This window comes from Erythrolamprus reginae, chromosome 2, assembly GCF_031021105.1.
Source record: "Erythrolamprus reginae isolate rEryReg1 chromosome 2, rEryReg1.hap1, whole genome shotgun sequence".
Lineage (NCBI taxonomy): Eukaryota > Metazoa > Chordata > Lepidosauria > Squamata > Dipsadidae > Erythrolamprus > Erythrolamprus reginae.
The window spans coordinates 156,347,318-156,371,238 of NC_091951.1; the positions used below are offsets into that span (position 1 = coordinate 156,347,318).

The 23,921-nt window shown below is 42.3% G+C and overlaps 1 protein-coding gene across 1 annotated transcript; it reads right to left on the bottom strand.

Moving 5' to 3' along the window:
- Positions 1–228: 228 nt before the first annotated feature.
- On the bottom strand, positions 229–22,525 carry SLC25A10 (solute carrier family 25 member 10). Its single transcript, XM_070740140.1, has 11 exons — positions 22,071–22,525; positions 17,769–17,888; positions 16,532–16,646; positions 16,394–16,442; positions 15,717–15,758; positions 15,343–15,386; positions 10,794–10,864; positions 4,684–4,776; positions 2,898–2,975; positions 2,605–2,661; positions 229–1,811 (listed from the first exon to the last, which is right to left on the bottom strand). The coding sequence occupies exons 1-11, from the start codon at positions 22,158–22,160 to the stop codon at positions 1,710–1,712; spliced, it is 861 nt and encodes a 286-aa protein (XP_070596241.1). The 5' UTR covers positions 22,161–22,525; the 3' UTR covers positions 229–1,709.
- Between the last annotated feature and the right edge of the window lie 1,396 nt (positions 22,526–23,921).

Genomic DNA, 23,921 nt, shown 5'->3' on the forward strand with positions numbered 1-23,921 from the left:
CTCTACTGTCAGGCCGTCTCCTGCAACTACAATGAAATTTCAGTGGAGTTATTGGTGATTGGTGATTATTGCTGCAATTTTGAAAACTGGAAAATTAATCCATATCACCAATCCACCCACTTCTCTCTACAATAATTATACAATTATTGCTCCATGTATTTGCAGATGCAATTCTGGAATGGATGCGACACAGCAGTGTATAAGATTGCAGAAATAAATAACATCTGATTTGCACAATCACTTTATTTTCATGATTCCTAAAGTGCTGATCACTGGCTTTGATTCTTGGAATTGGCAATAATCACCTCCCCCCCCAGCCCCCCGAACTGAATGTGGCCAGCAGCCCTTCCACAGGTTGGTGGAGGATAAAATCAATAGATGCCCCAAAATTGTTTCATTAAACAGGTTCCGAGACAGGCAAACAAAGAATACATCAACGTTACAGTAGGATTTGGATGCTGTCACAGTAAGAACAAGGCAATTTGGGAAGATTCCACAGCCTTTGATGCTTTTTTTCAGTGGTACCAAAAAGGCTCAGGATAAAAGCTCGACAAACAAACATATTGTACTCTCTCTAAAAAAAATGGTGGCTTTCTGACTTGACACTGAAACCCATATCCCATAGGGACAATAAGGAGCCCATCTGCTAGGCTATATTTTTTAAAATTGTTCCAAGGGCCTCACAAGGCCTTTCCAGTTTTACCTCCCATCTCTGAATTTAATTGGGCAGCTGCACTGCCCATTCACAGGATGAGGGAAGAGCTACATGCATTCAGGAAACTTGTTCCCTCTTAGATAGGCATTTCCAAGGCAGCATCAGTATAAGGCCCTTTGGTTTCCGAAGGCTTTGGTTGAACAAGCTTAAGGAGGCAACTGAAGGAGAAGAGTGCTATTAGACTGGCTACAGACTGGGGTGTGTGGACAGACATCCCTCACCCAATGCCACAATCCCAGGAAATAAACAAAGAGGACCACTTGTTCCTTGGACTACAGCTCTAAGAGTAAAAGAAGACTGAGGGAGGAGAAAGGGAGCAGGCAGGACAGAGTGAGAAAAACATTGTTCTGTCCACATTGTTGAATAATAATTCAATATGTCAAGGTCCCTCCCTGCCTGATATTGCTATAAACTGCCCTTGGCAGCCACCAGAACCCGTTTCCAGCCCCTAATTTGTGATTAACTTGTGACAAACTTGTGATTAAAGATCGCATAAGGGCCAGCCAACACACTTCCGCTTGGGGAAGAAAGGAATCCCCACACAGATGGGAAGGGTATGGCTGTACATGAGACTAGGAGAGCAATGAAGGGGGCTGGGGAAAGGACTTCTCAATGAGGCACATGCCTATTGACAGCACAAAAGGAAAGCATGTTAGTAAGACCCAAAAAAATCAGACATGGTTGTTGGAATGCTGGCTATTATGGCAAGGAAACAGAGAGGTTGGGGACTGGTGAGGAATGCTGAAAAGGTCCTGGGTGCTGATGGGCAGAGAAGAAAGACCTTCAGGTCTGGTCACTGAAAATCCTAGTGGGCAACTCCACCAGTAGGCACCAAACCATATTGAAGAGCTGGCCAAGAGCAGATGCCAAACAGGGACTTTTTGTGAGAAGCCAGACAATGCCCTGGCACTGAAGGGGACACCCAGCGATTCTAGGACTCTGTCGTGTCTGTTCCCCATCTTTTTTTAAAAAACTCTAACAGGTCTCTTCTCCCTTAGGTCAATACTTTAATCCCAAAGTATTTGCGTAGTTGCTCCAGGAAGATAAAGGTGATCACAGTGTGAGGGACCAAGCGAATGCCGGCAGGAACAAGGCCCTAGAAGAAGAAAAGAGGGGAGAAAAAACGGTCAGCTTTTGTCCACTGTGGAGTTTCAGAAGGCTTTCTCCAATACACATGGGTATAAGGAAGTAAGGTAGAATCAGGAATCAAAAGGCATATGACACAGGAGGACTCATTGCTAAGACAAAGTACAGGGGGTGGACAAAAAATGGAAATACTTGACTTTTTGGCATGTTTGAACATGTTCAAATCAATCAAAACGTGACATATTTTAATGTTTTTTTTAATTCTGTTATGACTGCTTTTGAAAGAGAAGGGAAAATGTCCTCAGCCAAGCACAGGTCTGGTCAAAAGTCGAAGTTGTCTGAGAGAGACCGTCGGACCCTAAAGCGAATTGTTAGAGCGGATCGCTGCAGAGCTCAATAGACACATACAGGATCCAGTTTCCACAAAAACTGTTCGAAGGGAGCTTCACAAATCTGGATTCCACAAAAGAACTGCAAGGTAATTCCATTTTTTTGTCTATTCCCTGTACATGTTGCATATTCTGCTCCCGTGTCTTGTCTGTAACTGGGTAGCCCTAAACCACTAAGGGGAGATCTTAGCCTCAGGCTAGTTACCACCAATAGCTAAGCCTTGAAGAGAAAAGATGGAGGCCGCCTTGCACTTTTTGAGGAAGGTGAACAGTCAAACAGAAAGAGCATGGAGGCCAGCAATTGCTAGGACAGGAAGGCACGGGGATATCAGAAGTTCTAAGTAAATCCTTCTGCTCCTGTTTGGTCTATATGCCATGATTACTCACTGTGGCTTTCATCTTCTCCTGTATTACCTTATAAAAAGCCAATGGTCCAAGCTTGGCCGTCTCCAGTGCACAGTGCATGACACCCTGAAACAAAACGGAAAGAACTCAGCGCATGCTGATTTGACTCCATCTCCAGAACCCACCCAGATCCTCACCAGGTTTCATTTCTTTGCTTTTTAATGAAATTCAAGAACAGAACAATGGTGAAATCACAAGGGCTGTGATGCCAAGTGGCAAAGACAGCAATGCTTAGCTGCTGGCGTTTAATGTGAGCACCTGCTCTCTAACAAATCAGAAAGCTGGCAATCGTGGCCACTCACCCGATATTCGCCTTGGGAATTCATAAGGCGTGTTTTCAGCACATCCAAAGGCTGACACAGGAATGTAGCACAACCTCCCTGCAGTTCAGAAAAAAGGACGACAAAACAGATTCAGACTGATCTGAGACATTGGATGGGGGAGAATGGCTTGGGCTCTAGCTGGAACAATATAAATGATCGTATGCTAAGTGGGTATGCACAATGCACTGCATATCTCCTGCCCCATTAGAAATAGGAAAAGTCTTTTTACTTAGGCAGAGCATCGCAGCCATCCAGTTGCATGAAACTAAAAAACAATCAGTTAGACAGGCTGAAAATGGAAAAGAAGTCTTCTCTGACTTCACCCCCTTCAGATGTGTTCAACTACAACTCGCATCATCCCAAGCACGTTAGAGCAGGGGTCTCAAACTTGCGGCCCACGGGCCAATAGTTTGCGGCCCCCACCTCAATATTAAAGTTTAATGTTAGCGCGGCCCAAGTTGATATGAATGGCACTTTTCAGTGTTGTATGTGGAGCTGAATGTGGTTTCTTCAGTCTTCTATATCTGTAGTATTATTATTATTATTATTATTATTATTATTATTATTATTATTATTATTTCAATACAATACAGCAAACGAGATCACTATGCTGGATTTCGTATTTCATCACCAGTCGGGCGCTTCCCAAGCACCTAGGACTGGGTGATGTAGCGGCGAATTATGTGTGCCGATCCCACTAAAGCGGCCTTTTGCAATTGACAGATGGAGATTTTGTCAATTCCAATGGTTTTCAAATGTCCGCTGAGATCCTTTGGCACTGCGCCCATCGTGCCAAGTACCACTGGGACTACTTTCACTGGCTTATGCCAGAGTCGTTGCAGCTCGATTTTTAGATCTTCGTATTTCACTAATTTCTCTAGCTGCTTCTCCTCAATTCTGCTGTCCCCTGGGATTGCGATGTCGATGATCCATACATCATCATCATCATCCTTATTATTATTATCATTTTCATTTTATTTATTTATTACCGATTGATATATTTCTTCTTATGAATTTGTTAATTTATTTTTAGTTTTGAACACAAAATAAGATGAAAAAATAAAGACATTTGATAACATTGGAATGTTTTTGTAAGAGCTTTTCTTGTGGAAAACCTGATGCGTCCCAGCCTTACCCAGACTCTACTTCCAGCGGCCCCCGGGTAAATTGAGTTTGAGACTCCTGAGTTAGAGGTCCTAGGATTTTTGCATGATCTTTTATAAAAGAACCAGAAACCTTCTTGCCCCATGGAGTAGGGTTTTTCAAACTGGACAACTTGACAATGCGTGGACTTCAACTCCTAGATTTCCCCAGCCAACAAGGAAATTTGGGAGTTGAAGTCTACATGTTTTCAAATTGCCAAGTTTGAATAAACCCTGCTTTAGAGCTTTTCAAAGCATCAGATAAGGGGGTGGGGGATGGGATAGCAATGCCAAATGCTTCTGTGTTTTATTTGCCTTAGTGAGCCACCACCTGTGTGCTGATACTCATCTATCACTTTAACCTTACAATGTGATTTTTCTTAATCAGCAGACATTTCCCTCTTAAAATTAAAATGCAGGAACAAGGTGCACAGAACATTTAGGAAAAAACTGGATATATGTAGCAATCCAGCCTTGGCCGCTCTGTGACATAGGCCGTACTCCACCTTTCCAAGGAACTGGCAGAGAAAGCCTTGAATGTTAGCATAAGTAGCAAAAATTCTTTTAAAGGCACACAAATACACACCCTGGTTGACTTTGCACTAACACGGATATATACATACGGCAATAAAACTGGCCAGGAAATGAGTAAAAATATTGTCAGCGAGCACACCGGTCCCAAGAACCAACTGCTTTGCCTGGTCATAGCAAGCGAGCTGCAAAGAAACAGGGAAACAATAAGGCTGTTTGTGAATAGATTTGGAAACGAAGCAGATGGGCTCAAACTTCTGCTAAACCCCAATGGATCAGACAGAATGAGGACATCAAGCACCTGTTAGGAGTTCAAGCACCTCCATTTAGGAGTTTATGGGTTTATAGTTTGGAGCCCTTAATGCATGGGGACCTTTTCCCTCTTTGCTAAATTGGGCATGGCCGTGTGATACATCCAGCCCTCAGGATGGGAGCTTGACCAGCCCCGCCTTAATGGATCTCGCTGGGACTACCATAAAAACAAAGGTGCCAGAGGTCTGCAGTTGTTAAACATCTAAACACCACACCAATGTGTGCCTGGGCTGTTGAGGTTACATTCCCTAACCCTGTTGTGGCCTCACAATTTCCCCAGGGTGATGCCATCATGCAGAGATAATTCCCCACAGAAAAGAAGTACTCCATATCCTCCTCAAAAGATAATCGTCCTCCTTCTGTAACCTTCTCCTGTCTCCTTTTTTGGGGGGGCAGTCCCATAAACACAGACAGTATACAAGGAATTACAAGTCGGTTAAATTTTGTCCTCTTGGATGAGAAATAGAGAAGAATAGAGAGGAAAGAAGCTTAAAATACTTAATTATCCTAAGTAGGAAAGCCAAAGTCACCTGGTTACTCATTTCTGGATACCATGGAATACCATTCCCTCAGAATATAATAAGAACTTCTATACAATATAAGAATCTAAGACAGAGCTTTGCTTGATCAAAGGTGGCTACAGAATTTCCGTAACGACTGACCAGCTGCCAATTTAAAACCCACAAGGAGAACAGAAATATCGAGTGTTTTATTGATCAGTTAAACCAAGTTATATATGGCCACCCATCTCATAAACAACAAAGTTAAAAACAGTTAATTAATAGCAATGACACTCAGACTTGTACACAACTTATATTTATACTTATATATGGCTTCACAGTGCTTAACAGCCCCTCTGAGCCATTTACAGAGTCAGTGTATTGCCCCCAACAATCTGGGTCCTCATTTTACCGACCTCGGAAGGATGGAAGGCTGAGTCAACCTTGAGCTGTTCAGAATCAAACTCCTGTAGTGAGCCCTACAGTACTGCATTCTAATCACTGTGCCACTATGGATCATACATTAAATACATTAAAAAGTATAAAAGCTAATACGAAGAACAGTAGATGAAGAGTTATTTAAAAAAGTGGAGCCACCTCAATAGTTCCATTTGAGAAATAGAAACTTATTCTTGTAAGGTAAAGTGCAGCCATGTTGTATGAGGTATACTCAAGATATGATTCTTGCATGTCAGCTTTCTTTCTGCTTCTCTGTTCCCAGATTGTAATGCTGACAGGAAGAGAGAGCGTGAGATAGAGACATGCTGACATTAGAAAAAGGAAGTATGCAGATGTCAGAAATGATGTGACATTCTAGGGAATTTCTATGCTGGAAGTCACCTGTGTAAGGCGCCAAAAGCATTACGTAAAATGAGTGAACAATAAATGGGAGGAGTAAAAATGTTTTTCACCTGTAAACCTGAAAATGTATTTACGCAGTCTATTGAGTTCAAAATGTTGCTGTGGTCGGAGAACTCTCCTTCCACTGCCCTTTTTCAAAAGAATAAAAAGCTCATGTTTATTGTTCAAGTGGTTTCCTGTTGAGATATCTGAGTGTTTTTTCTCACATTCATCTATCCTCAACCCCAGAAACTGGGCTGCACAAATAAGCAAAGCAAAGATTATCTCCAGGACCGCCTTCTGCCGCACGAATCCCAGCGACCAGTTAGGTCCCACAGAGTTGGCCTTCTCCGAGTCCCGTCAACTAAACAATGTCGTTTGGTGGGACCCAGGGGAAAAGCCTTTTCTGTGGCGGCCCTGGCCCTCTGGAACCAGCTGCCCCCAGAGATTAGAATTGCCCCCACCCTCCTCGCCTTTCGTAAGCTCCTTAAAACCCACCTCTGCCGTCAGGCATGGGGGAACTGAGATATTCCTTCCCCCTAGGCATTACAATTTATGCATGGTATGTTTGGTGTTATAATAAGGGTTTTTTAGTTGTTTTAGTATTGGATTGTTACATGTTGTTTTTTATCATTGTTGTTAGCCACCCCGAGTCTACGGAGAGGGGCGGCATACAAATCCAATTAATAATAATAATAATAATAATAATAATAATAATAATAATAATAAAGCCTCATCGGCAGGGTGCAGGCAGCATGTGAAACTAGGCCCCCTCCAGTCTGTGGAGAAACCTCTCTGTATAGAACCATCCCTGGTGCACAAAAGTTTGGGGGCAACCAAATTATAACATGCCCTCTCTGCTGGATCTAATTAGATAGGCAGATGAAATAGGGAAGTGGTGATTCTCAGTTAATCTGGTCCCATGCCATGAAGGGCTTTAAAAGTTCAGCCCAGCACCTGGCATCACACTGGTAACCAATGCAGTTCATGAAGCAGAGGAGTGATGTTTGTACTACCAGAGACATACATAGCTGTTATCAGCTCTGCATTTTGCCCGGCTGAATTTTCCAAATGCTCTTCAAGAACAGCCCCAGGTAGAGCATATTGCGGTAGTCTAATCAAGAGGTGACCAAGGCATGAGTGACTGTGAGTAGTGCCCCTGATCAAGAATAGAATAGAATAGAATAGAATTTTTATTGGCCAAGTGTGATTGGACACACAAGGAATTTGTCTTGGTGCATATGCTCTCAACGTACATAAAATAAAATATACATTTGTCAAGAATCATGTGATATAACACTTAATGATTGTCATAGGGGTCAAATAAGCAATGAAGAAGCAATATTAATAAAAATCTTAGGATATACGCAACAAGTTACAGTCATACAGTCAACATGGGAGGAAATGGGTGATAGGAATGATGAGAAAAACTAGTAGAACATACTTTTAAAAATATGGGTAACCTTTCTCCTAATGTGTATTCTAGTCACACTCTGGCTCCCGCTATAACCATGGTAAGGCCAAAGGGGGAAGGTGAAGGGCTTTAACTTTTAACCCCAACTGCAGCAGTTGCACCAAGAAAGCTGATGTAAATTTCATCCCTCCCCCACTTCAATCTTAGTGTAGTCAAGACTGTTGTAGGAAAGAGGCAAAAGTTTGTAAGGAACACATGAATTTATTATTTATTTATTTATTTATTTATTGCATTTGTATGCCGCCCCTCTCCATAGACTCAGGGCGGCTAACAACAGTGATAAAAAAACAGCATGTAACAATCCCATACTAAAACAACTAAAAAACCCTTAATATAAAAACAAACATACATACAAACATACCATGCATAAATTGTAAAGGCCTAGGGGGAAAGAATATCTCAGTTCCCCCATGCCTGACGGCAAATGTGGGTTTTAAGAAGCTTACGAAAGGCCAGGAGGGTTGGGGCAATTCTAATCTCTGGGGCAAGTTGCTTCCAGAGGGCCGGGGCCACCACAGAGAAGGCTCTTCCCCTGGGTCCCGCCAAACGACATTGTTTAGTTGACGGGACCCGGAGAAGGCCCACTCTGTAGGACCTAACTGGTCGCTGGGATTTGTGCAGCAGAAGGCGGTCTCTGAGATAATCTGGTCCGGTGCCATGAAGGGCTTTATAGGTCATAACCAACCCTTTGAATTGTGACCGGCAACCAATGCAGACTGCGGAGTGTTGGTGTAACATGGGCATTTTTGTGGAAGTCCATGATTGCTCTCGCAGCTGCATTCTGCACGATCTGAAGTTTCTGAACACTTTTCAAAGGTAGCCCCATGTAGAGAGCATTACAGTAGCCGTGCCTCGAGGTGATGAGGGCATGAGTGAGTGTGAGCAGTGACCCCCGGTCCAAATAGATGTGTAGAATGAGTACAGAGTAAGATAGGTGTGTAGAATGAGTACAGAGTAAGATGGCGCAGTGGTTAGAATGCAGGCTACTTCTGCTGATTGACAATTGCCTGCAGTTCGACAGTTCCAGTCTCACCAGTCTCAAGGTTAACACACCCTTGCATCCTTCCGAGGTGGGTAAAATGAGAACCCAAGTTGTTGGGGGCAATATTCTGACTGCTTAGAGAGGGCTGTAAAGCACTGTGAAGCGGTATGTAAGTCTAAGGGCTATTGCTTATTGCTATGTACATCTGAACGGTTTGGACGCAGGCAGCAGGAAAACTGTGGAATATTCAGCCCTTATCAAGTGAGCTATTCTGAAGGCAACTCCATAGCTTCCTGAATCAATGCCATTTTCAAAGTGCCCCAGATCTAATACCATATTCAGAATACCTTGAACAACTCCCAGGAAATTTCTTTCCGGAAACCACCAATATTTATATCACTTTTATCATTTTTTATAAATAATGCAAACTGATGAGCAAACTCCTGCCTCATCCTATTTTCCCCATAACAACCACCCTTGATTGGGCTGAGAGAGCAGGATTGGCCCAAAGTCACTCAACCGACTTTCATGACTAAGGTGGGACTAGAACTCGCAGTTTTCTGGTTTCTAGCCTTGGGGCCTTAACTATGAGAGCAAAAGGGATCTTGCCCTTGGATTGGTACACTGTGGAAGGGGACCAGGGTATTCTGGGGTTCCCTCAAATATTCTGTTTCAAGTCCTTGAATTCTGCATACCCTTCACATTTATGAATGTGTATTTGCAGGTAGTCCTCAATGTATGACCAAAACTGAGCCCCCAATTTTCTGTCCATAAGCAAGGCAGTTGTTAAATGAGTTTTACTCTATTTTATTACCTTTCTTGCCACAGATGTTAAGTGAATCACTGCCATTTTTCAATTAGTAAGGTGGTTGTTAAGCGAATCCCCACTGATTGCTTGTCAGAAACTGGCAAAACGTAAATAACATGACCTTGGGACATTACTCCCGTCATTAAGTAAGTTGTCGTGCATCCAAATTTTGATCATGTGACCATAGCAATGCTGCAATGGTTGTATATCAAGGACTGTTTGTCCCTGGGTTCTGATCCACCACCCAGCACTGTATGCAATTGAAGTTTTTGTACAGGTAGTCCTTGACTTACAACCACAACTGAGCCCAAAATTTGCTGTTAAATGAGACATATGTTAAATGAGCTTTGCCTCATTTTATGACCTTTCTTGCCCCGGTTGTTAAATAAGTCACTGCAGCTGTTACATTAGTTGCTCATCAGAAGATCCCATGACCTTGGGACACTGCAATCATCATAAATATGAATCAGTTGTTAAACATCTGAATTTTGATCACATGATCATGGGGGTGCTGCAAAAGTCATAACTGTGGAACATGGTCATAAGTCACTTTTTTCGCTGCTGTTGTAACTATAAATAAACTGTTGTAAGTTGAGGACTACTTGTCCATCCTTGGCCTAGATCAGTGATGGCGAACCTTTTCAGCATCAAGTGCTGAACAGGTTGTGCAGAACGTCGTGCGCGCACACGCTTGCCAGGACCACATTCTGGAAAAGAACCCAAACTTTCGGGTTCTAGCATGCATGCGCGCCCAATGATCAGCTAGCCGGCGCACATGCACAGGCCAGTTTTCAGCACTGTTGCATATGTGGAGCAATCACACTCCGTAAAAGCCGAACTTCCAGGTTCTAACATGCATGAACGGCAGACAATCAGCTGGCTGGCCTGAATGCACACCCTGCTTTTTGGCACTGCCTCGAACACGAAGGACAGCTGATCATGGTGCATGCATGCATGCCAGAAATGTGGAAGATAAACAGGCAAGGCCGTGTATGTCCGGCAACATGCCTTCACGTGCCACTTTGGGCAACGTGCCACACATGAACACATGAGTATCAGGAGAAGGGTGCCCTAGAAATCAAAATGAAAGAATGAAAGAAAGAAAGAAAGAAAGAAAGAAATAGAAAAGAAAGAAACAGAAAGAGCGAAAGAAATAGAAAGAAAGAAAGAAAAAGGAAGGAAGGAAGGAAGAAAGAAAGAAAGAAAGAAAGAAAGAAAGAAAGAAAGAAAGAAAGAAATTTATATTCAGAAGAGGATCAAAGGCAACATTGACTCTGGATTCCTACCTGTCCAACGGTAACCAAGGCTCCTCTGCTGGATGCCATTGTCCCTCCTGAGAACAATTTCTTCACACCCTCTGCAAAGACAAAAGCATGAAATTTACAGAATAGGGATTCTATTTTAACAGTGTTTTCTGCTTATCCTGTGCAGATGCAACTCTTCCCCCACCAGACCTCACTCAAGAATAGGTATCTTCGATTACTCCCAAGGAAAAAGAATGGCGGAGTATATTCACCAAAACATTTGGGAGAGCAGAATAAACCAATGAGCAACACACATCGCAGACTGGATACTACGGCTATAAAAAGGTTAGACAGCTGTGTTCGAAAAGAAAGATAGCTCAATGTATGTCACCACAATGAAAGAGACAAACAAGTACATCTGCTGAGGAAGCTCAAGAGAAGATCCTATTAAACGCCTGCATGTGAATTCTAACCATAGCACAGACTAATACAAGAGCCTTTTATATGTTCTGCCAACAAGTTCAATTTCAAAAATAACCCTGACAAATTTCACGTTCATTGCACTCCAACTGAGAATTAATATCCATGAGCAAAACAAGCTACTCTCACTTCTGGCTTCAAAGTGAGATTTGGATGGGACACCAGCTGCCATCTAGGACTACGCAGGCGATAAATCAAACACCTGGAAGGTGTTTGGAGAAAGATTCAGTTCTCAAGAACCCCAATCTGGATCTTAAGGAGGGCTTTGATTTTTACCTTCTGTACCTGGCAAGGAGAAGGCTGAGGGGACACTCTTCAAAAGCCTCTGCCTCAAGAAGCATTTTTTGGAGTACAGTATAAGATGTACCAGAGTACAAGATGCACCTTTGTTTTGGGGAAGAAAGTAGGGGGAAAGAAATCTACCTATCCGGTATTCATCTGGCTAGTGTCCTTAGTCTGGTCAGCTTCTGTGCATTATTTTATCTCCTGGTTAGGACTGGGGGGAAAAAATTTCTGAAAGAATAGCAATGAAAACAAGCCTTCAAAGACTTAGGGCTAGAAAAAAAACTTATTCCGAGGGAATAGGAATAAAAAAAATCCTGCAAGCCAAAACCTTTTTTGGAGGGAATAACTATGAAAACAAACCTGCAAACCCAGAAGAAAAGGGAAGACCATTGGCACCTCATTAGGGCTGGGGGGGAAAACCATCAAAAAAGCTACATTTGGAGAATAAGATTCACCCAAATTTTCAGCCTCTTTTAGAGGGGAAAATGGTGTGTCTTATACTCCAAAAATATGATAGTTTATGCTGTCTTCTGCCTATTCAGGTAGTCCTCAACTTATAACCATTTGTTTAGTGACTATTTGAAGTGACGACGGCACTGAAGAAATTGATTTGTGATCAGTTTTCAAGCTCATGACCATCGTAGCATCAAAACTTGGCTGCTTGGCAACTAGCATATATTTATAATGGTTGTACTGTCCCAGGGTCCTGTGATCACCATTTGTAACAAAGCCAAGGGGTGGGGTAGGAGGGGGGGGGGGGAGAGGAGCCAGATTTGTTTAATGACATGATTAACAGCTGCAGAGATTCACTCAACAACTGTAGCAAAATAGGTTGTAAAACCTATGGCTAAACACAATTAGCAACTGTCTTGCTGTCTTGCAACTGTCTTGCTTAACAACAGAAATTTGGGGATGCCGTTGTAGGTAGGAACATAGAAACGAAAGGAGAGTTATATCTAATTCTACACACAACAACTGTAGTAAGACTGATATACGCAGAATATTGGAAAAATTAAAAAAAACCTCCACCAACAGAAGAAATAACAGAAAAAATATTGACATGTGCAGAAATGGATAGATTAATTCTGGAAATGAAAGAAAAAGGAGAAATGGAACACTGTGCAATATGGGATAAATTTTATCAATGGATAGAAAGACAAAACAGTCAAAAAAGTTGAAAGTAAGAATTGGAAAAGAGTAATTAAAAGAAGGTTTGTATACGAGGGATGCATATGTAAGACCCAAAAGTAACGTACATTGAATAATAATGGTAGTCATTGTTATGAAAATATTATATAATGACAAAAACAGGATGGTCACAAAGTGTCCAATGTTTGTAATGTTTGTTTGTGTAAATAAACTTAAAAAGAAAAAAAAGAAATCTGGGACACCATTGTGGTTGTAATTTGAGGACAACCTACATAACTAGAAGCATCACTGATCCCTATGGATCAACCTCCAATTGAAAATAGAAAAGATATGAGACCATCAGGATGTGGCAACCACGACAACCACATACTGGGCTCCTGCACCCACCTCCACTGGCTGGATTACTGAAAATTGTAGTCAGTGGACCTGCTTACCCATTAGGCACAAGAGGCACAGTACCTAAGACTCACAAAAAATATTTTTTACCACAGAAAGAATAAAAGTGAAGTAGAAATTTCACATCTCCTCTTTCACTCTTGAAGATATACGTTGTACAAACACATAAAATACAAATAAAATATACATAGAATGCAAATTAATATCTTAATCATATATTAAATGCTACCAAGAAAATTTAATTCTCACGTTTGTTATATTAAATCATCAGAAAAGTAAAGAAAAATCCAGAAAATATTGGAAAAATCACACTAAATATGTAATCCTTCCTTCTTTAACAACCGTTCAGCAATTACCTGATGGAGTTGACCAAGGATACTTATAGTGTTCCCTCGATTTCCGCGGGGAATGCGTTCCGAGACCGCCCGCGAAAGTCGAATTTCCGTGAAGTAGGGATGCGGAAGTAAATATACCATTTTTGGCTATGGACAGTATCACAAGCCTTCCCTTAACACTTTAAACCCCTAAATTACCATTTCCCATTCCCTTAACAACCATTTACACACCATTATTACTGGTACTCACCATTGAATAAGGCACTTTGTGATCCTGATATTTATAAACATAATTACTTATTAAGAATAATTATTTTTTTTGTTATTTATTTGCAAAAGTTATTACTTTGGCGATGAAGTATGACATCATCGGATGGGAAAAACCGTGGTATAGGGAAAAAACCACAAAGTATTTTTTAATTAATATTTTTTGAAAAACCGTGGTATAGGCTATTCGCGAAGTTCGAACCCGCGAAAATCAAGGGAACACTGTATAACCATTCCTCATTGTTGTGGCCATCGCAGCAGCCCCACAGTCACATGATCATGATTCAGATCCTTGGCAACCAGTTTGCAGTTACAACAGTCACCATGTCCTGTGATCAGGTGATCACCATTTTTGACCTTCACTGCTGACTTCCAATAAGCAAAGTCAGTGGGAAAACTGGCAGGGGGTCTCAGATGGAGATCACAGGGTGTCATGCTTAACAAACATGTAGGATTCGCTTAACAACAGCAAGCAGCAAGTGTTTACCTTTACTTAGTCAGATGATATCATGCTTTACAATCACTTAGCGTCAGAGTTGCTTGTTCCAATTATCAGAGTGACGACTATCTACATTATTTTTCTAGAGCAGAGCTGGGGAACTATGGCCTTTATGAATTGTGGACTTCGATTCCCAGAGTTCCTGAGCCAGTATGTGTTCTGGTTTCTGGTAGAAGTTTAGTAATTACAAATAACTCTCATTAAATGCATCATTTCATGAATAAAGCAACTCTGTTTATTTCTTTGCTCTCCTATATTTTCAACACATTCCAGACATCACTCGGTTCATTATCTCTCTCTTAGCTGCATTTCTCACATTTGTTTTCCTGTTTCACTGAGACAAGATTTATTTCCTAACTACATAGCTTTAAAAAAGACAGCAGCACTGACTAAATACAATACAAAATACTTGGCTTTAGTGTGGTGAAAACACCTCCATATTTCCTTTCAGCAATGTTGAAACTCCACCCTTCTTCTCCACTAGCCCCCTGACGTGCCAAATACCTCACTACAATATTTAACCCATTCCTCTCCTTAATATCTTCTTCCAGACCTTTGCTCTCTACGTTTCTGGACCCTTCTGAATTTAGGATTAACCCAGTGCGCGTCTGATTCTCCCTCACTAGATCCTGAACTCATAGCCCCATCCTGTGGCTGGCCTCCCACCTGTTCTACTACTTGTAACCCCGGGCCCCCCACTACTTCATAAACACTATCTGAATCTGAATCCTCAATATCTTCATCATCCTTCAACTGATCAAGAGTATATACAACAGTATGGGTGACTCAGGAATTCTGGGAGTTGAAGTCAGCAAGTCATAAAAGGCTATAGTTCCCTATCTCTATTTTAGAGAAAAGGACAAAGACAAAAGTACGAAGGACCAACAAGAGTCATAATATAGCCCTCCCGGGAGGCCACTAGTTGCCCACAAGTTCTATTCTAGAGTGTTCTGCTCAGGGAATTCTTTTCCCCTTCAAGTAAGCAAAAGTCAACAAGGGTTTCTTAGAGCAGGGGTATCAAACTCGCATCATCATGTGACATATCAGAACTTTTCCCCCCTTTGCTAAACCAGAGATGGGCATGGCCAACATGTGATGTGTTTGGCCCATTGGTCACAAGTTTGACACCCCTGTCCTTGAGTCACAATATATTTCGGCTGTACACTGATTGAATTCTGACCTTCACGAAACACCCGATACAGGCCATCCAAGGCATGGGAGTAGCTGGAAAACAGGAAGAAGTAATCAACAGCTTTCATCAATATTCATGTAATTCTGAGAGGCACTCACTACCCCAGCTGGCTACCCTCAAAGACTTTTAATCCCATTTTCTGTCTGACAGCTCTGACAGATGGGACTTAGGCATCTGTGGTGCGATTGCCACCAATTTAAAAGAGATCTTAGACTTGAAGATCAATTTTCCCTCTCTCATGTATATTCAAGAGGGGTTTTTTGAACAGAGACAGGCTTCATACCCCTTCCTTCCCCAAATCCTCTTCTTTGCCTTCCCATATTTGTTCACTTTTTGCATCGAACTACAGCCCTGATACTCACTTGCGTCGCAGATGTGTTGGCTGCTTAATATCATTCTGCATCCTGGAAAAGAACATGACAGGAGTATTGAGATGGGTGTGGGAGGAGGAAACCTCTCTCTCTTCAAGCACCCTGCCAAATATAACTTTGTTTGCTCCAAACAGCATTAAGAAGTAGAGACACTAGAACAGGGGTGTCAAACCCGCATCATCACAGTATCATCACATGACGTATCACGACCTTTCCCCCACGTGGGGCATGGACAGCCCATGACGCATCTGGCTCACAGGCCACAAGTTTGACAGCCTTGCACCAGAATATCCTCAGTGGTACAGTGGTTAAGAGTGCAGTACTGCAAAGCTACTTCGGCTGATCACTGGCTGCCAGCAGTTTGGCAGATCAAATCTCAGTAGGCTCAAGGTGGACTCAGCCTTCCATCCTTGGTAAAATGAGGACCCAGATTGTTGGGGGCAATATGCTTACTCTCTGTAAATTGCTTAGAGAGGGCTGTAAAGCACTGTGAAGCGGTATATAAGTCTAAGTGCTATTGCTATTGCTATATGCTAAAAGTGCAGATTTCACCAAATTGTAGCCTTGCTCTTGGCAAAATAAAATCCTTCTCTCCTCTCCACAAATTCAGGATCCTTCTAAGGATTAATCCATTGAGTACTGGGGAGAAGAAAGAAAGAAAAACTGACCTGACATTCACCATGTCAGCTGGGGTCCCCACGAATCCACCGGTAAATCCTGCAACCAAAGGACAGCAGATGAAAAACGACTGCCCAGCCCTGACATCCCTTCACCCTTCTTTCTGTACTTGCCAGGCCTCAGCTCACCTCCTACTGCACCTAGCAGCACCTTCTGATAGAAGGGCATTGGCCCCTGGGCACCCTGTCTCAGGCTGTCTCGCACCGTCTCATAGATGGCAAAGCGGGTGAGAGAGTACGTCATCTGAAGAAGCAGAAAAGAGTCACAAGAAGCAGCAGCAACTGCTCATCAATCTATGGAGATTCTGAGTCATCCAGGTCATGGTTGTCCCAAAGATGCTTTCTTTTTCAAGAGTTAACTGGACTTTGTTGTTTCTTTTAAAATATCGGAAGAGGAGCAAAATATCGTCAAAGAAAGAAAGTCCAGTTGACTCTTGAAAAAGAAAGCACCTTTGCGACAACTGGTCATCAGAATCACAAATAGTCATTGTTCGCAGGCCACATGCATGTTCTTTCCCCTCCTCCTTTACCTATGCCGATTCCTCCTAATTACAGTGCCCAAAATGGGCAGCAATGACATTTAGCTATTTGTAAATAGAAAAATAAGCAAACTAAGTTTATTAAGCAAGTGTGACATGCCTGTTCTACGTCTGGGTCTTAACATCCTTATTATACTCTACCAAAAGATGAACAAAATGAAGTCAAAGTTTTGCCTGCTGTTTTTTATTATTATTGTTAAAAAAAAGTTGCCCTGGCTAAGTTTGTCATGCTTGTAAAAATATATGGCACGTCTGACTGCAAGTGAACCTACTCTTTTCCCTCAGATCCTGCTTAATGATGAAAATCACAAACGGCAGCATTACAACTGGCATACTACAGAATGACTGACTTAGGCTGCAGAATCAGTCTCTGCAGTATATTTATGTAGTATGTGAAAAAAACAACCAAGATCTTAAGGTGCAGAAGGAAAAAGCTGTCACTGTCAAAATATTATGGAAATAATTAATTGATGCAGCTCCAAATTTATTCCCATCTGCTTTGCACATATTCTACTAAATTCCAAAAACATACAAGTTTATTTCAGAAATTTCCATATTGCCTGATCTACCATTATTGCCATAAATAGTCAACACTATTCTATTTTCATCATTGGTATTTTACACTTCTACAGTTTCAGAGCGTGCATAAAATTCATAAATGGTTGGTAACTTGAATGTCATCAGAATGCTCAACATGGATTTTTAGGAGAGAATGCTGGACAGAATTTGCAGAATTCTCATTGCCAATGATGAAAGCAAGAAGCTGAGAAAATGAGCAGGATGGCAGATGATGAGGTGAGCCATCTTAGCAGCAGCCAAACACTCACTTGTCGGCAAAGCGAGGCACTGAGCCCATTGTAGAGAGCTAGAAAACCATCGTTGCGAATCACACGTAGCGCCATCCCTGTCATGCGCATCTTCACTTCCTGCTGAGTTTGCAGATGGACCTAAGCAGAAGTGGCAGATAGGTCAAGTTGACATTTTTTCTATCTCATTTGCTGAGGGACATCCCCAGCCAAATAAGGCGGCCCTGAAACGTCCCAGTGAAAGAAGCCCATAAGATTGCCTCTATCCCTCTATCACAAGGTCCCACAAGCTCATATTAACATTCACTTTGAACCTTGTACTCAAAGGATTAACAAGATTGGATTCCACTGGCTCGTGATGAAAGAGGACATTTTGTCCTGGACCTAAAGACAAAAGATTCCCAGTAGCTATGAATGGTCTTTTCAGCCTTCACATAAGAAATAATACCGGTAATACTGTTGATCTAGAAATTTATGATAAAAACATTTGGAGTCCTTCCCTTCCTCTCTAACAGGGTTTGTTAACTGCTCAAGTTAGAAATATCAATCCCATGGATGTCCAACTTTTTGTGTTGTCTGGACAGCACTGAGTGAGATGGAATTGTCTTGGGCTGCATTTAAAATATACTGTATACTATAGCTAATGTATCTAAATCATATAATAGTGTTAAAGGTTTACCATCTCTTGGGGCCATATTACTAGCTGTCCAGGAGTGCATGCATCTTGTGGGTTAGACATGCCTGATCTAGACAGAAGCAGCAAGTTCTAGTTCTCAGCCACAACCATTCCAATTTCATCTTGCTTCTTCTTTTTCTTCTTCTTCTGACAGAGCTCTGTCCTGCATTCCTCACTGCGTATCTAATTAGCAGTTAACTTTGGATGTTTTAATAGCGAAAAGCAAACAACACGTCTCTCAGCCAGGGCAAAAGACCCCAACGTTTGCACAGAACTCCACAACACTGAGAACTTGTTAAGCTATCCAGTTCTGCAGCATGAAAAGCCAACTTAAAAGTTGCTCCCAGATGACTATTCTATTCTGTGCTGCTATGGGGCAACTTGAGTTAATAATAATACAACCACATCGAATTTCTAGGTGAAAGGCGCCCAAAGTTAATCAAACAACATAGTAGCATTGTTTAGTTTGCTGTTTACTGTTCCTTCTGCAGAACAGTGGTTCCAACTTTTCTTGGTGGATCCGCAGTGTGTGTGTGCTTTGCACGCACATACACAACTCCATGTGCGGGAGCAGAGCTCTTCTCTGACATGTGAACTTCAACTCCCAGAATTCCTGAGCCAGCATGCTTGCTTATGCATGTGCCTGGCTAATCTCTCCTGTGGCCTGGTTTCAAACAGGCCGCAGACCAGTAGTGGACTGGGGACCAGGGTTTTGGGGACCCTTGCTGTAAGGGGAGGAAAGCCAAACAAGACAAGGAGGTGAATATATGGAATAGGGTAGGAGAAAAGACAAACACCCTCAGTCTAGCAGCACAAACGTTCTTCCATTCCATCCAGTATAAGAGGAGTCCTAAGGACAGAAGCCCAATGGAAGAAGCACTTGGATACAACCACTTGAGATTTCTATCAATGCAGTTCATCAATTAAGAGTAATATCCAGTACATCCTCTTTAACTAATCAATGTCTTGAAGTACTGTAGCCTGTAATGAGAACATATATTAGATGAAGCTACAGACGTATCTGCTGTCCAGAGAGGAAAATGAAAAATTAGCTCCAACTTAAGATGAGTATTGTACCAATCTTTTAATTATAGTTCAAAGATCTATTGTAAAGCATGAAATTGGAATTTGCTCCTCAAGCAGCTAGCCAGCAGGTCAGGAACACAGAGGGCACACATGCAGGAATTCTGCAGGAGTAGGCACCTTTGTGCTGACTTGAAGGTGCCAACAGCCAGGCAATGACAAGCAAATGGAAACTTTCCCCCACTTAGACCACATTTAAGTGTGCCAAATGTTTGAGAAGAGGAAAGCATCAATGAGTTTATGAAACAGGTTTGAACTGGAAACGCTCTGGAGGCTGGAAATGGAAACTGCAAAGCCCTCAAAGCACCTGTTCCAAAGCAAATTGCCTTTAACAGATTGAGCAGCTTGATCAATTTATGCCATCTCTATTCTTTTCTATGGGTTGACCTTGATAAGTATCCCAAAGGTATATCAAACCTATTGCAAGCACAGTCCTTGATTTAAGACAGTTCTGTCAGTGACTGTTTGAAATTACAAAGGCACTGAAAAAAGAAATTGATGATTTTTTTACACTTAAAACTGTGGCAGCATTCCTGTGATTAAGTGATCAAAATTTGAGCAACTGGCTCATATTTTTGACAATTGCAGTGTTATGTGATCCCCTTTTGCAATCTTCTGACAAACAAAGTCCATGGGGAAGTCAGATTCACTTAACAACCATGTTTATAACTTAACAACTGTAGTAATTCACTTCATAACTGTGGATAGAAAGGTTGAATTTTTGGGCTCAGCTGCAGTCATTTTGTGAAGAAATATTTTTGTACATTAATTAGATCAGAAAAGTTGAAAAGTTCTTTCAGAAGTCCTCAGTCAACGACCTAGTAGTGGAAATCTTGGTCAAGAAACCTTAGCGAGGAATTTGAAAGTGGCTTCAAGTTATCGCAAAGTCAAATTCAAGTAAAGAAGGCAACGAAATGTGTTCCAGGCCTCTTTAATATTTGTGCAGCTTTTCTACTTCTCACAATGCTTTAATAGTGATTAAATTGGGCAATACTTTATTGCTTCAACTGCCTGAGAGTTGTTAGATTAGATCAGGGGTGAACTGCTACTGGTTCAGCCAGTTCGGGCATACCAGTAGTGGCAGCCACCAGTGGTTCGTAGAACTGGTAGTGGTAGCAGCACAAGGCTTCAGCCACCCGCCCGGATGTCGCCATTTTGTTTTTTACCCTCTGTGCATGCCCAAAGCCTTCTGCCCATGTGCAGAGGGTGTAAAAGTACGCTTGATGGTGGCACATGTGTGGAGCAAAAGCACGCGCAATGTGCACGCTTCTGAACCAGTAGGGAAAACAAGTAGATTTCACCGCTGTACTAGACTTACAAGAAAAGTTTGTATAGCCAAATAGAAAGCAGCCCCAGCATCGTACCACAGCCCCTGGGACTAGTCCGGCTCACCTTGTCATTGTGAGCCGTGGTGGCGCAGTGGTTAGAGTGCAGTATTGCAGGCTACTTCTGCTGATTACTGGCTGCCAGCTGTTTGACAGATCGAATCTCACCAGGCTCAAAGGTGACTCAGCCTTCCATCCTTCCAAAGTCGGTAAAATGAGGACCCAGATTGTTGGGGGCAATATGCTTACTCTCTGTAAACCTCTTAGAGAGGGATGTAAAGCATTGTGAAGCAGGTTGTAAGTCTAAATGCTATTGCTATTGCTATTGCCTCTTGCAGGAGCAATTGGGTTACCATTTCTGTACATTTCTCCACAGCAAAGAGATGAATGGAAGCAGGCCACGCAGACAAGCAAGTCAGCAGAATATAAACTGACTGCAAACAGCCTTCCTTACTAGCACTGATGATGTTACCTAGTTTATTATTTATTATTTAAATTTATAGGCCGCCCTTCTCCTAATGGACTCAGGACGGCCTACAGAAATAAAAACAAAAACACAAAGTTTAAAACCCCAATTATTAAAACATTCATCCATCATTCATCCATAACTATTAGCATACAAGTAATGACATGCCTGCCAAGAAAAACAAGCAAGCTCGGGGAGCATAAAAGTTTATATGAAAGTTTTCCAGGCGATAAAACCAAAGGAGGCAGCATATTGCTGGATGATAAATACCGAATATAAATGTAAATTCATTGTATCGTATTGAAGATTGAAGGTATATGATATTGCACTGTTGTGGAGAAAAATAAAAAAAACTTACCCACAAACAAAAATCCCCAATTATTAAAACATTCAACCTATCACTCATCCATAACTATTAGCATACAAGTAAAGAAAAGTCTGCCAACAAAAACAAGCAAGCTCAGGGCTCCCTCAATAAAACCCCGGGCTACAAATATTCGACTTTATTGGCAGGTAGCGCTTCCTAGGGGTTAAAGGGCGCCAAAATGGCAACTATGGGCAACCATTGCAGCCATGGCAACCAGCTGAGGAACTTCCTCCGGCCACACAACGCATTTGCCCCTACCAGGCTTCCCGGCCCCTGAACTGATCAAGGAAGTAACTGCCGGGAAGATCTTAGTTACTTAACCCTACGGCAGGCTGCAAGGATAAACAAGCGGCCGAGTTAAGAAAAGCGTCTTCCTCGGCCGCTTCCCTCCTTTGCCCGGACGCACCTTGAGTAAATCCAGCGGGTGCGTGCAGCACGCCGCTCCGCAAGAGGCCAGGCCCCCGAAGTACCAACGGGACACGCGTTTCTCCTCCATCCTGCCGGCAAAGACTGGCTTTGGCCGACCCCTCCTGTTCCTCCCTCCGTCTTTCGGATGCGGCAAGTCCAGCCTCCGTTCCGCACACCCACCGAGGCGGCCTTAAACGGGCAACGTCGAGAGCGACGGAGGAGGAGGGAGAGCTTAAAAGAGCAACCGGGAAGCCAACGGTGCACACAGCTTGCAGGAGGGGTGTGTGTGTCAGGTGTTTCCAGGGGCTGCCCAGGTTCACGCCCGGGCTTCTCTTTCATAAGAGGGACTTGAAATTCCCGAGATTTTACAGATGAACAGAGTTGGGAGGGATCTTCGCAGGTCATCTAGTTCAGGGGTAGGCAAAGTTGGCTCTTCTCTGACATGTGAACTTCAACTCCCAGAATTCCTGCGCTAGCATGATTGGCTCAGGAATTCTGGGAGTTGAAGTCCGCAAGTAATAGAAGAACCAACTTTGCCTACCCATTCCAGTCAAACCCCTAAACAGATGATTTGCATTAAAGTCTTCCATCCTTCCGAGGTGGGTAAAATGAACACCTAAATTGTTGGGGGCAATAGGCTGACTCTGTAAACTGCTTAGAAAGGGCTGTAAAGCACTGTGAAGCAGTATATAAGTCTAAATGCTATTGCCTCTCACAGGAGCAATTTGGGTTACCACTTCTGTACATTTCTCCACAGCGAAGAAGAGATGAGTGGAAGCAGGCAAGGTAGATGAGCAAATTGGCAGAATATAAATTGATTGCAAACAGCCTTCCTTACTAGCACTGATGTTACCTAGTTTATTTATTCATTATGTATTATTTAAATTTATAGGCATTATAAACTGTGAAGTGTCTTTTGTGTAGTAGGTGTCTGTTGTTATTAAAATTAATAAAATTTATTATTAAAAAATGATTGGCATTAAAGTCCAAGGCAGCTCGAAGCTGCTTTTTCTTGGTAAGGCGCCTCAAACCTCAAAGATTGTTTTATGATGTTATGAGGAAGATTAAGAAAGTGTCGAGTCTTAAGGACTGCATTTGTTTCCCTTCCCTCTCCAAAGACTTAAAAGAAAGGCTTAGTCCACACCAGTTCATTTGTGGTTATATAAACCTCTCACTTAGGTGAGGTGGGTCCTGTGGAAATTAATTAAACAAATAAACCAACACAAGCTTTTCCTTGAGTTGACTCAGACTTTGACCCAATTTCATGTGTTGTCATATATGCTCAACTTCTCAGGCACACCTGAGATCATGGAACAAGCCCGTGGAATTGCTGCTTTCTGAAATTAACGTTTAGGTTGATTGTGCAGTTTTTATATTTCACTTTGTTGGTATTAGGAGCCTTTTACGGCACAAGGTAAGAGGCTAGGGCTAGGCCTTTGGGACAAAGATAGTGATCAACAAATAACACTGGCATTTCAGGGTTCAATTTGCTTTACCCAATTGATCAGGGGGGGGGGGGGAATCAGTGTTATTGCTGATTTGGGGTTAATCAGGGTCTTTTTAAAATTATACCATACTTCCTAGGCTGCTTGTGTTCTTGGCTTACTGCATTGGCTGGTAATATATAGGCATGCTGATCCACCAGGGCTGCCAGACATCTGAGGCCAGAAGAATATTCATAGCAGAAGAGAAGCGAGCACTCCGCAAAGCCAGAGCTGCAAATGCTGTGACAATAGTGTCCACACATGTCTGCCCAACATGTGGCAGAACATTTTGTGGCCGTATAGGCCTCACCAGCCATCTGTGGACACATCACGTACAGTCCATAACCCAATAGATGTCAAAGTCC